The sequence below is a fragment of the Bufo gargarizans genome, chromosome 9, assembly GCF_014858855.1.
Source record: "Bufo gargarizans isolate SCDJY-AF-19 chromosome 9, ASM1485885v1, whole genome shotgun sequence".
NCBI lineage: Eukaryota > Metazoa > Chordata > Amphibia > Anura > Bufonidae > Bufo > Bufo gargarizans.
Genome location: NC_058088.1, coordinates 159,435,510 through 159,452,436, shown reverse-complemented (window position 1 = coordinate 159,452,436; position 16,927 = coordinate 159,435,510). Strand labels below are relative to the sequence as shown.

Below are 16,927 nucleotides of genomic sequence, written 5' to 3'. Positions count from 1 at the left end.
CAAAAACCCAGTCGAAATTTCCCTGCCTATTGAAAGGCATCTTTGTACGGTGTATAACGCCATAAGCCGTCCCTTAACAGAGGGAGTCCATTGTGAAGGATATTTGAAAAGAGGCCTCTTAGCATTGACGTTGTTTATATTTAGCGGCTTTAGTAATATATATCCTTTAGGAAGGTTGAATGGTGGTTAAATGTAATTTTTTTTTTTTTATATATTTGCTAAGTAATTGGCAAATATTCCCGGCACGCTAAGCCAAATGATAGAGGTGTATGTATTACACAGAGATGAATATAGCTGTTTATAACAGCTAATGCTAGCACACAGAGGAAATTATTTCATTTTCAACACCCAGTGCTAAATTGACTTAGTAGAAAGCTCTACTTATGCAAAATCCCATAAAATCTCTGTATAGACACAGCTTCAGAGCGGAACCTCATGTGGACTTTCAGGCTGTGTAGGCTGAATCTTCTGTGATATATACTGTACTTTTTATAATTACTTGTATCCGCCATGTAAATATTAGACCAAATACACTCCCCAGATCCCCTCAAACCCTAATCCAACCTATGTGTTTGGGTGGTGGTTGTAAGAGACCTTTGTCTTTATGTCTTTCTTTTAGATTTGCTACCCATTGATAGATCCAGATTCAGACCATTCATGGTTAGTTATGGTTTAATCAGGGGTGGACTGGCCTACAGGGAACCTACCTGGTGGGCCCTATTAAGAGAGGAACGCCTTATCCCTTACAATGTTCACCAGCCAGGTACATAACAACCTGACGATACTAACTTTAATTAAAGCTAGGAACACCAGGTACTTATCTACCCAGCAGTGGTGGTTGCAAATGTCTTCAGATGGCTTCTTGACCACCCCCCACAAAGGGGCTGCTACTAGGGAGGTATTTTGTGATGCTGGGGCAGTATTTTGTGCTCCACTGTGGTATTTGGTTCTGCTGGGGTGATATTGTGTGCTTGCACTATTATATTGCTGACTCCCCCCAGTGTTGTCCCTTTCTACATGTTTTTTTTTTTCTTTTCATGGCCTCCCCTGGGTTTGATACTACAGAATAATGGCCAGTTCTTTCCATTACAGGGTAACAAACTGGTTGATAGGTAGGTAGATACTGTAGCAGAAGAATAGCTTTCAGGCTCCTAGTCTGTCTCCAATGCACAGTATCCCAAGGGACTATTTTCCAGCTCACCTTGCCCTATGTGAATTCCATGCAAGTCAACAAGACCAATCTTTGGTTGCAAACAGTTATTAAATATGAAAAATGTGTGGGATGAAAAATGCAGACCCTTTTTCTATTCTCCTACAACCCCTTTAAGGACAGTTTCACATGACACTTTTCTGGATTTGCAAGCCAAAACCAGGAGTGGAACCTACAGAGAAATAATATAATCCAAAACTTTCCAGCTTTTCAGAGTTTTGGACCCAGTTTTGGCTTATAAATACTGACCATGTTGGCCACGGGTCCATTTACACGGCCAAATACTCAGGGAAATGACCGCAAACAAACCATTTGTTCTCCAATGTTGCTTGCTTGTTCAGCTGCATTTGCATGCAGCAATCACTCCCTATGTATGGGGATGAACAATCCTTACTACGATTGTTCATCCCCACCATGATTCATTTTCTGTTGACACATTTTTGCTTGTTTCTGAGTGATCAGAGGCACATTTACACAGACCAATTATCGAGAACAAGAGTTTGTATGAATGTTCGATCCAGATCTTTGTCCAGGTATGTCCGAAATGTAAATAGGCCTTTAGTCTGTTATATTTTATGATCATCATTTTGCGTTTATGTCATTAAGTCAAGGTTAGAATATGCAGGCAAGCACCTGTTTTATACATGTCTCATATTTGAATGTGAAGAGCTACTTTTGGAGCTTCAGTTGACTTAAATTGCTTATTTTGTACTGATTTGTAGTTATATGTGCTATAGACTGTTTTCAGTCGCAGCTAAGTTTTGTTTTACAGGTTCTCTAGCAGAGATCTTCTAGCACTACTTACTGGTTCAATTTCTGCAGGCAGTATGACTGGTTTAGTAGACTTGATCTTGTCAACAGCTGAGAGGTATATCCTTTAAAAAAATGTTGACTGCCTCCAGCAAAAAACATTAAAACATTCAGAATACCACTCTGGGCTATAATATATAATGTCACTTATAGGGGTTTCTTGTTGCACAAAAAATAACCCCAGCATTCAACCTTACTGCATTATATAAGCCAGATGATGAAGTTCTGATTGCATATTGACTCCTCCAGAGTAATTGTGATCTGTGACCTCCATCCTATGTTTACATCCTTACACAAGCCTCACAGGGAATGTCTGTAGCATCAAGTCTCTGCCTCTCCTTCCTCTCCCAGACTGAACATCACAGATCCAAACCTGCTTGAAGCCCTGCTGGAAAAAAAAGCCACCCTAGGACACAGCATCATTGCTGACATCACGTCTACAGGGCAGGGTCCAGGAGAGTGAGCAGAACATCGCCCTGAGAAGCAAGGTCATTACTGATGTTGTGTTGACCGGGCAGAGCGTTACAAGTCTTGCCACGTCTCAGATGTACTGTAGATGTGATATCATCGGGACTATTAGTCAGTGATAATGTTTCCTGTCAATTGATGATAAAAATTGCAAAACTGGAATACCCCTTTAAGACCAGCCCAAGATAAGTATTGCAAAATCTACACTTTTTACCATAGGATGAAGTGTGGATTTGCCTTTTGGCAGCACTAGCCTGGTAGTATGGTCTTCTATAAGATATGGGCAGAATAATAGTTGTGAAAAACAAACTGACCAAGGTAATTTCTAACAGGCTTACAAATTTCCCAGGTTTAAAAAAAAAAGTTTTGTGGTAATATGCATTACCACATGAGATATGGATTTTGATTTAAATAGGTGTTTGGGTTGAATTCCACAGAAAAATTACTAGTATTAGATTGTGTGGGATAAGCACCATATTTTGATGATAAAATCAAGACTCTTGTGGTATGAGCCCTGTGAGCATACATGTGTTTCTTCTTTTAATATATTAGGACAGCGCAGGAGAAGGTTACGAAGAAAAATAATAAATATAAATAAAATGGAAGCAAACTGTAAAAAAAAATTGTATCAAGGAGCTATTGATATAATTCACAGTGGTCAATAGGCAACATTGGGATGTACATTGGTTTCATATTGCAAATTAGATACTAATATCTTTCATAACTAAGTTGCAATAAAGTTGTGCTCCAATTTTCTGCTATTTATGTTTCATGGATGATGTTGCATGAACTGCTGCAAAGAGAACATAACCCCTACAAGTCAGCGACTTGGGGTATGGTGCAGAATAGAATAGAGGGGGCCCATAGCAGATATCAAAATACCAGGGTTTTTAATGCAGGACAGAAGGACCTGGTGTCCACCTCCCCATCCCACACACACTAACACCATGACTCTGAAGAGGGGAGTCCTGCACAATTTCTAGTAATAGAATAACAAAGAGGATTGGACCATCTGGGCTTGGCTCCCTCTCTCCAAGGGCCTTATAGCAGCCGCATGGACTATCTCTATGGTCAGTATGCCCAAGGTTTAAAGAATTGTCTGCAAAAATACACCAGTCCGTTAAGCAAAATGATGAGTCAAGGAGATACATTATTCAGAGGTAATAATTTAAGATCTACTCCGCACCCAAATAATAGGGTGATGGTTAAACCAAAAAGAAGCAGAGCACCATGGATAAAAGAATTTAAACTTTGAGACAATAGAAATTATAACTTATGATGTAGATCTGGATGACTTGCACTGTACCAGCAACCAACCCGAAGCATTGTGGCTTGGTCATTTCAGCCTGTCTCTCTGCATGAAGCCAACCATCATTTCAGGTGTACTATCCATCCTAGTTCAGGTGTGATCAACTTTCTTCTTCTGAAACTTTATCTGGTCAAGCTACTGAGGTCTCTTCATGTTGGTTTTAATTGCTCTTCCAACACAAATGCAATGGACGACAAAATCAGTCTGAGAATGGGCAGCATTCATTTGTAAGAGTATTATAATTTAATACCAATGTCAAACTCTTTCAACAAAATTGTCATGATCCGTTTCTGCTCATCCAAGAAGTCAAAGCCCATGCTTATTCCAAGGAAAATGATAGTCTTTGATGTGTACTCGCCACTTTCCTTGAAAATAAACGCCAAAGGGAACACAACGTCCTCTGTGCTGGGTGCCCATTTCAACTGAATCCTTCACGACTCTTACTTAAAGGGCTGTATGTCGTCACCAATGGTAGAAGGTGATGTTCAATACTGGAAAAGGATTACCTGCCATAATAAAGAATACAATTATAAACCAAAAATTTATAAAGACAGTCCCCTTATTTGTAACAACCAATCAGATTCCAAATTTTCAGGCCCTTTTCAGAGGGCCTGACTGATTGTTGTGGGCAACAGTTCCACTATTTTTTTGCTCTAGTTTTGTCAAATCTCACAATGGTCCTATTAAAGGGATTGTTTGTCCGGTATTATTTTTATTTAAAAGAAGGGTCAGAATGACAGAATGAAAAATAAATAAAAACAATGAAATAATACTCACTGATTCCACTTTCTGGGTCCACGCCTCTCTACTTCTTGGTTCTTCTCAACATACAGGAAATGATTGCGTAGCCAATCACTGGTTCAGAGCAGTAACCCGCCTCAGCTAGTGATTGGCTGAGTGGTCATTTCCTGTGTGTCAAGAAATACCAGGAAGTAGAGATCTGTGGAAACCTGGGAAGTGTGAGAACAGGAGCACTGAAATGATCAGTGAGGCATGAGGTTTTCTTTATGCTAATCTGACTTTAAAAAACAAAAACATTACTGACACAGAAAAATCTCTTTAAGTCTCAGTATTCAAATACCAAAATATCTGATATGACCTATTTGTTATAGCTCTAGTACATAGCTACATGGTTTCTTTTCACTCTATCCTCTCCTTACTGCTGTTTGAATGGTGTGGAAAATACTGTATAGAGTAAGACATCAATGTACAGTGGAGGAGATGTATCATCCCCATATGCCAGAAAACTGGTGTTAAAAAGTTAAAAACCTCCAAATACTTTTGCCCAAATGGCATTTTACTAATGCCCTCATGACTTTATGAAAAGGGGTCGTGGGGTGGGACCATAGGCCCTGGCAGATTTATCATCATTTACACCAGTTACTTGGCATAAATAGGCTAGGTCTACACGACGACATTTGTTGCGCAACAAAAAGTCGCGCGACAGATAGGGCGCAACATTTTGTTGCACTAATGTTGCGCGACAATTTTTATAATGGCAGTCTATGGTGTCGCACTGCAACATGCGACATGCTGCGACTGCGACGCGACAGTCGCAGGAAAATCCATGTCGAATGGATTTTCTGCGACTGTCGCAGTCGCATGTTGCAGTGCGATACCATAGACTGCAATTATAAAAATTGTCGCGCGACATTAGTGCAACAAAATGTCGCTCGACAAATGTCGTCGTGTAGACCTAGCCATAATGACTGAAATCTAGATTTCATTCTAGGCACAAGGACCACTGGATGATGCATTTAATTCGTAAATTAATCACATCCTCCAGTTGTGGAGGGGATATCAAGATCATGTGGAGAAAACTGTGGTCTTGATAAATCTCCCCCAGTATGTCTATAGCAGATAGAACTTCCCATGACCCATGGATGTATGGTAGCCACTCAAATGGTGGGCAATTAGACTTGCCAACAGGTGCTTGCTCAGCGACTGGAAATTATAACCCACCTAACACACTACACACAGTACAAATGAATCTAAAAATATGTGGCTTGAAATAAGACATCTAATATACCTTAACAACTGCACTTACCTTGTCTCCTCTGTTAGACAGTGTTGCTTCCATGTCGCTTTTAAGATGCACAGGAGGAGCGGCATAAGGGAGTCTGCAGTGCACCTGGCCACATTGTACCTGGCCTGTAAAAAGATTTTTTTTTATGATACATTATTATCAGAAAATATTTAGCAACCACGCAATATTCAATGCAGGTAATACAACCAAACATAGCATTCACTAATTTGCACATAATACTGTATCTACTAATGTCTCTGACTGCTAAAGAGGAACACATAGTGGGAAATTATTAGTGTTGATCGAGCACCAAAGTGCTCGGGTGCTCTGGCAGAACACATCGGGATGCTCGGGTGCTCTACCGAGCACCCGAGTATAATGGAAGTCAATGGGAGAACCTGAGCATTAAACCAGGTACCCCCTGCTTTGAAGAAGGGAGGGTGCCTGGTTCATAGAAAAAGGTCAGAAAATGATAGAAACACCACCTAAATGGTTTGGGAACAGCATAGGGAGGATGTCTGGATGCATCTTGGACTCCCAGGACGCTGCTGGGAACGATGTTGTCCGAATAGTACGCTACTTTTACAGACTGACAATAATACACACCAAACCAAAGATAAAATCTATTTTAGAGGAAAAATTGTTAGGAAACATTCATTCCTGTATATTTACTTGTATATAAAGTGCAAGTGCTGCCAAAAATTACAAGGAAGAGGCACTCTAAAACAACCTGTATATAACATAATGAAGGTCCTCATTCACATTGTGGTACAATTGTTCAGGTAGTGGGACTCCTACACTCATAAAGCCTATGCACTAAGTGAAAGGGCTGCCAAAAATGACAAGGAACTCCAATATACCCTTTGTTACACATAAAGGAGGGCATTATACACAGCCTTGAAAAATTATGATTGACGGCCTGCTGGTGACTGTCAGAAAGATTTGGAGCAAGGGTCTGCTGATCTGACCATCTAAAACATTACGGGTGAGAACCTGCTGCCGCTTTGGTGACTCTAGATGACCTGGGGCCGATCGCACGTCCCTGTGACGGCTACGATCCATTCGGATGTCTGCCCTATCAACTTTCGATGTTATTTTCAGCCCAAACCATGTAGACCATGGGTAACAGGGGGAATTATGGTTCGATTCCAGAGAGGGAGCCTGAGAAATAGCTACGGCTACCAGATCCAAGCAAGGCAGCATGCGCGCAAATTACCTATTAGGTATCATTAGGTGAGGGCTTGCAGGTGAGCTGACCCTGTAAAAGATTTTAGGTGCGGGCCTGCTAGTGAGCTGACACTGCAAAAGATTGTAGGTGAAGGCTTGCTGGTGAGCTGACCCTGTAAAACATTATATGCGAGGGCCTGCTGGTGAGCTGATCCTCTAAAAAATTATATGCGACGGCCTGCTGGTGAGCTGACCCTGTAAAACATTGTAGGTGAGGGCCTGCTGGTGAGCTGACCTTGTAAAACATTATATGCGAAGGGCATATATGCGAGGGCATTATATGCGACGAATAAGCATATGTTGATATGATGGAAGAGGAGAAGGGGTAGGAGAAAAAGAATATTCAACCATATACCCTTGTTTGTGGTGGAAGGGGTGCATGGGAATACAGTGTATTTAGTACATTATAAGCAACACATTTAAAGTGCCTTTATGTTCATCAGCTTTCTTCTGGTGGAGTCGAGAAGTCATGGTCAAACCAGGCCTTGTTCATTTTTATAAGAGTCAACCTGTCAGCATTTTCAGTTGACACGCGGATCCCCTTGTCTGTTATAATGCCCCCAGCAGCACTAAATACCCACTCAGACAGAACGCTGGCAGCAGGGCAGGCCAGCACCTCCAAGGCATAGAGCGCTAGTTCGTGCCACATGTCCAGCTTGGACACCCAGTAGTTGTAAGCCACTGAGGGATCATTGAGGATGCTGACACGGTCTGCTATGTACTCCTTCACCATCTTCCAAAAATGTTCCCTCCTTGTGACACTAGACCGCGCATCAGGGTGAGAGTGCTGGCGGGGTGTCATGAAACTGTCCCAGGCCTTGGAGAGTGTTGCCCAGCCTCTGTTGTAACTGCTGTGTTTTCCCCTCGTCTCCCCTCCTCGGTTGCCCAAGGAACTACGTACTCTGCTGCTAGCGCTGTCAGCTGGAAATTTTTGGAGCAATTTTTCCACAAGGACCTTCTGGTATTGCACCATTTTGCTGGTCCTCTCCACCACAGGAGTGAGAGATGAGGAGTTCTCTTTGTAGCGGGGGTCGAGAAGGGTAAACAACCAGTAATCGCTGTTGGCCAAAATGCGTATAATGCGAGGGTCACAAGAAAGGCAGCATAACATAGAGTCAGCCATGTGTGCCAGAGTCCCAACAGACAAGACTTCGCTGTCCTCATCAGGAGGATGACTCTTAATCTCCTCATCCTCTTTCTCCTCTTCGGCCCATCCATGATGAACAGATGGAATAAACCTGCTATGGGTACTACCCTCTGTAGCGGAGGCAACCGTCTCCTGCTCCTCCTCATCATCATCATCCAATTCGCGCTGAGAAGACGAACTGAGGGTGGTCTGGCTATCACCCTGTGTACTGTCTTCCCCCATTTCTACCTCTTCCACATGCAAAGCGTCTGCCTTCATTGTGAGCAGCAAGTGTTTCAGTAGACACAGAAGTGGGATGGTTACACTGATAATAGCGGCATCACCGCTCATCATCTGTGTTGATTCCTCAAAGTTCCGTAAAACCTCACAGAGGTCAGACATCCATGCCCACTCGCCGCTTGTCAAGAGCGGAAGCTGACTGGAAAGGCGATGACCATGTTGCAGCTGGTATTCCACTACTGCCCTCTGCTGCTCACAAAGCCTGGCAAACATGTGGAACGTGGAGTTCCAGCGCGTGCTCACGTTGCACAACAGTCGGTGAGCTGGCAATTGCATGCGCTGCTGCAGCGTTGACAGACCGGCAGCAGCTGTAGATGACTTTCGGAAATGGCCACACACGCGGCTCACCTTCACCAGTAGCTCAGGCAAATTGGGGTAGGTTTTGAGAAACCGCTGAACCACTAAGTTGAACACGTGGGCTAGGCATGGTATGCGTGTGAGCTTGCCAAGCTCTAAAGCCACCACCAAGTTACGGCCATTATCAGACACAGCCTGGTTGTAGGTTGAGTGGCGAGAGCCATAGCTCAGTCTGGTCCCTTATACCCTGCCACAGCTCTGCGGCGGTGTGCTGTTTGTCACCTAAGCAAATTAGTTTCAGCCTGTTGATGCTTCCCCACTGCAGTGCTACACTGCTTCCAGCTACTGACTGATGACCGACTGGTGCTGCAAGATGAGAATTCAGAGGTAAAAGTGGAGGAGGAAAAGGGGGGTTGCAGTCACTAATGTAGGTGGTTGCAGAGTTTCTGATGGAAGTAGGGCCCACAATCCTTGGCATCAGTAGCACCTGTGCCATCCCAGGGTATGACTCGCTCCCAGCCTCCACAACGTTCACCCAGTGTGCCGTCAGGGAAATGTAGCGTCCCTGGCCAAAAGCACTTATCCATGTGTCAGTCGTTAAGTGGACCTTCCTAATAACTGCTTTGGTCAGGGCACGGGAGATGTTACACGACACATGCTAGTGTAAGGCTGGGATGGCACACCGGGAAAAATAGTTGCGGCTGGGGACTGAGAAATGAGGGAAAGCTGCCGCCATCAGGCTGCAGAAAGCCTCAGTGTCCACAAGCCTAAATGGCAACATTTCCACGGCCAGCAATTTGGAAAGGTGTGCATTTAGTGTTATGGCCTGTGGGTGGGTGGCTGAGTATTTGTGCTTTTGTTCAAAGGCCTGGGGTATGGACATCTGTACAGAAGTGGATGTGCTAGCTGATGGTGCTTGCGAAGGTCCAGGTGCAGGGCGGGAGGCATCCGGGCCTGCGTCTTGGACAGGGGATAGGCCAACAAGTAACACAGGGGAAGAGGAGGCAGTGGTGTGACCTACAGACACTGATTGTGGACCCAGGTGTTCGGCCCACCTATTAGGGTGCTTTGATGCCATGTGGCAGATCATGCTGGTGGTGGTGAGGTTGCTAGTGTTCACGCCCCTGCTCATTTTGGTATGGCACAGGTTGCAAATGACAATTCTTTTATTGTCCGCACTCTCCTTAAAAAAACGCCAGACTGCGGAACACCTACCCCTTGGCAAGGGAGATTTCCGCGAGCGGGTGCTCCGGGGAACAGTTGCAGGCCTGTTTGGTGTGGCCTGCCTTCTCCCTTTTGCCGCCTCACTGCGCCTTCAAGCCTGTTGCGGTGCTGCGGATCCCTCCTCCACTGTACTGCTGTCCTCGCTCGGTTTGCCACCTTCCCAGGTTGGGTCAGTGACCTCATCGTCCACCACCTCCTCTTCCACTTCCTCACTCTGGTCATCCTCCTGACTTGACCTAACAAGAACTTAACTTATTGACAACAGTGTCTCATCCTCATCATCAACCTCTTGAGACACTAATTGCTGTTGACTTATTGGCAACTGTGTCTCATCCTCATCATCCACCTCGTGAAACACTAATTGCCGTTCCCCACTGTCATCTTCTTCTGACTGTGGATGCTCAAGAGTTTGGGAATCCGTGCACAAGATCTCCTCATGTCCCTCTTCAAGCGAGCTTGGCGAGAGGCCCAAATCAAGGAATGGTGATGAAAAGAGCTCCTCGGAATATCCGAGTGTGGGATCACTTGTTTGCCAAGACTCTCCATGGTGGGAGGAAGGAGGATCAGGGTGAGTATTGTGTTGACAAGACTCTTGGCTACTGAGACTGAACTTTGTTGAAGACAGGGTGGTGCTTAACCGACTGGAAGCATTATCTGCTGCAATCCAACTGACTACCTGGTCGCACTGGTGTGACTTTGAGAGTGGTGTCCTGCGTTGCCCTGCAAACTGGGACATGAAGCTAGGTATCGTGGATGAGTGTGTTTCTTGTGCTCTGGCAGCAGGCACAGTTTCACCACGCCCAGGGCCACGGCCTCTGCATGCACCATCAGCAGCACGGCCACTTTCCCGTCCCTTACTGCGCGCCTTGAGCATATTAAATGTTAAATGGTATATATGCTTGCACGTATGTCACACATACAGTAGCGCATGTTTTGTAAGTGTATCCGCAAACTGAATGTCACAGATATTTAGGATGCGCAAACGTTATACAGGAGATGTAGCGCAGGTAATGTCGCTGTCACCAGCGGCTAAAAATAAATTACACTGAATGTCATAGATATTTAGGTAGTGCAAACGTTATACAGGAGATGTAGCGCAGGTAATGTCGCTGTCACCAGCGGCAAAAGAATTACACTGAATGTCACAGATATTTAGGATGCGCAAACGTTATACAGGAGATGTAGCGCAGGTAATGTTGCTGTCACCAGCGGCTAAGAAAAAATTGGGGCTTGGCAAGAGGCCCAAATCAAGGAATGGTGATGAAAAGAGCTCCTCGGAATATCCGAGTGTGGGATCACTTGTTTGCCAAGACTCTCCATGGTGAGAGGAAGGAGGATCAGGGTGAGGATTCTGTTGACCAGACTCTTGGCTACTGAGACTGAACTTTGTGGAAGACAGGGTGGTGCTTAACCGACTGGAAGCATTATCTGCTGCAATCCAACTGACCACCTGATCGCACTGGTGTGACTTTGAGAGTGGTTTCCTGCGTTGCTTGTGCAGGGGGTGGGAGACTAGGGGCCCACCTTGATCAGGGGCCCACCGGGGGATTGCCCTGTACCCCTGTGGGCAAGTCCGAGCCTGGATGTAGCGCAGGTAATGTCGCTGTCACCAGCGGTTAAGAAAAAATTACACTGAATGTCTCAGATATTTAGGATGCACAAACGTTATAGAGGAGATGTAGCACAGGTAATTTTGCTGTCAGCAGCGGCCAAACAATTGCGCTGAATGTCACTGATATTTAAGATGCGCAAATGTAACACAACAGATGTAGCAGAGGTTGTGTCACTGTCAGCAGCGGCCAAACAATTGCACGCAATTTAGCGCAGGTTGCGCTAATAATATATATTGCAGCCAGATAAAACAATAGTCGCAATGCTCGAGTCAAAATAGTGTTCGGCCGAGCATGCCCGCCCAACACTACTGAAGACTTGTTTATGTCTGGAAAAATGACTTATTAATTCCCATAAACTTGCATTAAGCCTTATACAAGTCTATAATAGACAGAAATTGTAACAATGTTTCTGTTTAGGCTGTGATTCTCCTCTCTACCCCTCCTACTAAAAGGTTCTAGTTCAGCTAGAAACTGTATATAAGGAGATGAGTTAGAGCCCTTGGTTGTCTTCAAAATAGGGACCAGTGCTTAGCAGGAAAGATTCTGCCAACCTGCATGAGTAACCAGAAGAAGATGCTGAGATGAGGATGCTGAGCCACAGACCCCGGATTACCAGCCTGCTGACCAGGGTTCCAGCCAGACGACTGAACCACAGACCCTGGGCCACCAGCCTTTGGCCAGGGTACCAGCCTTCTGAGAGAGAGGGACAGCTAGCTCAGGCCTTTTTTTCAGCATGAAACCTTCTTTTGCCTGGGAGGAGACTGGAGAAGCCATCTCAGTGAGTTCCTTTACTTGAGTTCCTCCAGTAAAGAAGCACACTGACTCTATGAATGGACTTATTTCCATTTGGGGTGCACCATGCCTTAGTATCCCTTCCGCAGAAACAAGGAACAAGCAACATGTGGTGACTACTCGACAGAGTACTGGGCCACCCCAAACCCAACCACTGCCCTAATATTTTTTACTTGATGTTATGATTACTTAAATTTTGCCTCAAAGGGACATATATTCTTGATATTTTAAGGGATTGTTTGCACAATAATTCTTATATTACAAATAGTGTAATCACTTCATTTGGAGGGAATATGTCACCAGGACAGAGAAGGAAGGGGTGTCAAGTGGTTCTGCTGGTCAATCAACCAAGTAGGCTGTTCAATTAAAATTAAGGATGAACTTTTATTGGTCCCTGAAGTGGGAGGATGCTTTTCTTTGGAGGTCTGAAATTAGGACCAGTGGTAAAGCAAGCAGCTTTTCGCATACAAGGGACTTAAAGCACACACTTGGTTGTGAAGCAGGGTTGTCAGTAGCTGCTATTTAGGAATGCATCCTCAGCACCCATTAGCAAATTTCACTGGATGCTAATTTACTCCTTATGTAAAGGGGAACCGGCGACGCGTGCTCTCCTTGCAGCACCGGTGGCATCCTGCTTGTGTGGACCGAGGACGCGGCCAGCGTCCTCATCTCCATGGTGACGGGACGGCTGGCGCCCTCCATCCCCTAGACAATGAGCAGCAGGGGAGCTGAGCGCCGATAGTGATAAATCGGCGCTCAGCTACATTGAGGTCCATGATGCGAGTCACATGAAGCTGGCCACATCATGTAACTCATCAGTTGGGGCTGTTTAACTGGCCACAGGTTGCCTGTGATTGGTCTTACCACACTAGCGTATTGTATATCGTGATTACTGTGCTTTTGACCTTGGCTCGTTTTGGACTTCGTCTCTGCGACTTCCCTGGTACTTACGCATCCTCTTGGCTTCTGACCCCGGCTGGTATCTGACTTTATTGTTATTTCTCTTGTACTGTTGTTACCTCTTGGTTCCTGACCTCGGCTTGTGTTGACTTGGATTTAGTATTTTGCTGTGTCCCTGTGTTCCTCCTGGCTTGGACCTTCTTCCTTAGGCCCCTGCACGTATTTAAGCTAGGGACCAGTTGTGCACCGTCGGTTAGGATGGACCGTGCAAGTAGGTTGGGATAGAGGTGCGGGTGGAGTTCAGGGCTGCACTCATCCCTACCGAACGTGACACCTTAGTATATTTTTGGAGTGTGGGAGAACATGAAAGTATACTGAAGAAACCCACACAAACACAGGAAGAATATGCAAACTCCATGCAGATGGTGCCCTCGGTTGGATTTGAACCCAAGGCCCCAACACGACCAGGCAACAATGCTGACCACTGATCCACTGGTAAGGTGTCTGTCCTGGTGGGAGGGAAGGTCTAATGTTCTTGATCCCTGCACTAGCAGAAAAAATAAGTTCCCAACCATTTCTCTGTAAATCCATCCCAGACTACATCAGCAGAATACAGGCTGCCATTTATGTGACATCACCTACTAGATACACAATTAGTAGAGAAGGATGTACATATGACTTGATAGCATGAACTGTTTATGCAGTCCTATGTCTACCAGAAGCTAACATCTTTATCTAGGCAGACAGAGGGAAGTTTGGATTATGAGATTTTGGTAAATTGGAGGAAATACACTGACTAACGTGTAGTGAAGTACATTCATCCATCCTAGCCTCATTAATGTACAATACGATGATATTACAAAAACTGAGGTAATGTAAAGTGATACTTACTTTCTATATATCCATGTAATGTCACCATTCTGGCTCTATCTGGACTGCTGAAGGGGGAGAAGTGAATGTCATCTGAAAGTGAAGAGGTGAGACGGGTTGGTGTAGGGCCGGGTGGAGGCACTGAATGCTGAGGCGTGTGTTTTTTATGTCGTGCTCGGCAGTTCTGAAACCAAACCTGGGGATTTTAAATTGTTTTACAAAAAAATCAGCAAATACATATTGTATCAATCATGGATGATACAAACTATGGAAACAATAAGTACCAGTGTACAATTGCTTGAGACTGAAGGAACATTGAGAAGGATATGCTGTATTGATGATTAACTAAGACATGCTATTTTATCTATCTACTATACATACATATTGGCACATTCGTCAGAACTAGAAGTTCTCATAGTTTCTTACAATGATATTGTGTCTCAGATGATTTCATCAGTCAGGTCCTTTGATGAAACAGAAGTGGGCCAAGTGATCAGCTGAGTGAGTGGGACCTGGTTTCTCTAATGGTGCATTTAGACGAGCAGATAATCATTACAATCGTTTAAAAGGTTCTCTGAGATTTTAATACTGATGACCTATCGACTGAATGATTGTTCTGAAAATGCATGTTCAACACTTGTAAAGTCATTTATGCAAACAAATAAATTATGGCTTGTCATTAATAAATTGTGGTAAGGTAGAGGAGCATCGTGTGATCTTTACTTGTGTGAATGATGTAAACTATTGCTGTCTAAATACAATGAATGATCCTAGCTCAAGCAATAACCTAAAAGATTATCCACTCGTCTAAATCAGCCATAAACCCCCCTGAGCTGCAGTACCAGGCAGTCACATTTGTGTGGACCTCTGTGTGCCAGGTACTGCAGTAAAGTGGCCACTGCGCCTTAATTCTGCTGAACCCCCTCCTGACTGCCAATTCCACAGAAAATCCCTTTAATGTATTATTATTTTAAAAAATACCAGTACATGCCGCATAATACTGACCTGAATGACTCTTCTGCTTAGTCCTGTCATATCTGCAAGTTTCTGAAGTGTTTGGGCATCAGGATTATTATCCTGAGCAAACTGTGTCTGCATCACCTAGAGCAGAGAGAAGATTAGTGGCAAGTCCGATACGTGGCTGGATAGCTGACATGAATTCCAACAGCGAACCTCATACCTGTAACTGTTCTGCTGTGAAAGACGTTCGTGCTCGTTTTGCAGGTTTGGGCTGGCTATCTTGTTCTGACGGTACTGCCCCCTCCAACGTTATGCCGTTACCTGGAAAAATACATATAGATTCTTCACTTCTCATATTTTGGTTACATAGGACCTGTCACCACTCCTGACATGTCTGTTTTAATACCTTCACACATTCCCCATGTAATAACAATTCTGTAGCATCTATTCCTATGGCTCTATGTTGTGCCGTTCCTTTATTATTTATATTAGAAGTTATAATTGAATTCCTAGCAGTCTGCAGTAAGGGTACAGAGGGGAGGTAACCAGAACCCCTTTAATTTTAATTATCTACGATTCGCAAAACGAAATATTGTATATCCATAAATTCAGATAATCTGGAAATACGGATACAGTATTATGCATTGTGATCCACTTTACCTTGATGTTGTTATACTACAATCTCATGGAATAATGATGAGGGGTTATATGGCTATCCACAGGATAGGGGATACATGTTAGACTTGTGGAGGTCCAACCACTAGTACCTCCACCGATCATTAGAATGGGGGCCCCACACAACTGAATTGAATAAAGCGGCAGGTTGAACATGTGCACTGCCACTCTAGTCCTTCTCTATAGGACAGCTGGAGATGTGTACCAGGACCGGGTTATGTCCAGTAGTCCCACAGAGATAAAAGGAGCAGCAGTTCGCATGCTCGACCTGCAGTTCCGTTTATTTATGGGGGTTCAGTGCCCCCATTCTTATGATCAATGGGGATCCCAGCAATTTGACCTCCGCCGTTTTAATAGATATTCCATATGCAGCAGAGATGGCATATCCCTTTAAAGGGATTGTCTGGTTTAATTGATCATTTGTCTCATGGTTCTACCACAAACTGCAGTAGATTTCTGGGTATCCCAGGAGCAGAATGGACCTGTCATCCACTTAAAGTCATGCAATCATAGTGGCCAGAATACACTGGGATGGGATGGTGCTGCTTATCAAGAAGAAACAAAAGCCATTTGTTTAAAAATCCACCTCCATGAACTGTAATTGTAGATTAGGGAGGGTGCCGCATTCAAGGCATCACACCCAGCCAGCCAGAATCCTACTCCGTACTGACGAGGGGCAAGCACCCCGAAACATCCATCTATGTATGGATATCTGGCTTGACTATATTTCCTTGTGAAATCCCAAGGCTTGTTAATAAGTCAGATTTTTACTCACTTCCACAAGGTGCCGCTAGCGAGATGGTTCTCTTCCTTGTGAGATGCCTCTTTGCATAACTGTTACTGCCTAAAGAGTACAGTAGTTGGGCAATAGTGGCCGCCTGATCTTGGAGAAATATGGTGGATTGGGCAACAGCTATGTAATGTTGTCTATGGACACCCCATGGCTTAATGACTATTGGTTTATGGTCATCTATACATTCTTTCTGCTACATCAACAAAATTAGAAATTTGTTTCATTTTCACCTTCATCCAGGAGGGATCAATTTTTCTCGAGCATATTTCCCTTCACACAGAGGGAGGCCAAAGATGAAGCATATACATGATGGATGCTTGACATTGT

The 16,927-nt window shown here is 44.3% G+C and overlaps 1 protein-coding gene across 1 annotated transcript in view; it reads right to left on the bottom strand.

Annotated features, from left to right (window-relative positions):
* Nucleotides 1-1,907: 1,907 nt before the first annotated feature.
* The window catches only part of LHX6 (LIM homeobox 6), a 149,538-nt gene continuing 134,518 nt past the window's right edge, over nt 1,908-16,927 (bottom strand). The window contains exons 5-9 of the mRNA XM_044268728.1: nt 15,353-15,453; nt 15,178-15,273; nt 14,194-14,368; nt 5,845-5,948; nt 1,908-4,303 (exon numbers count right to left, since the gene is read on the bottom strand). Coding sequence (XP_044124663.1) covers nt 4,283-4,303; nt 5,845-5,948; nt 14,194-14,368; nt 15,178-15,273; nt 15,353-15,453 — 497 coding nt within the window. The 3' untranslated portion in view covers nt 1,908-4,282. The remainder of the gene's footprint in view (nt 4,304-5,844; nt 5,949-14,193; nt 14,369-15,177; nt 15,274-15,352; nt 15,454-16,927) is intronic.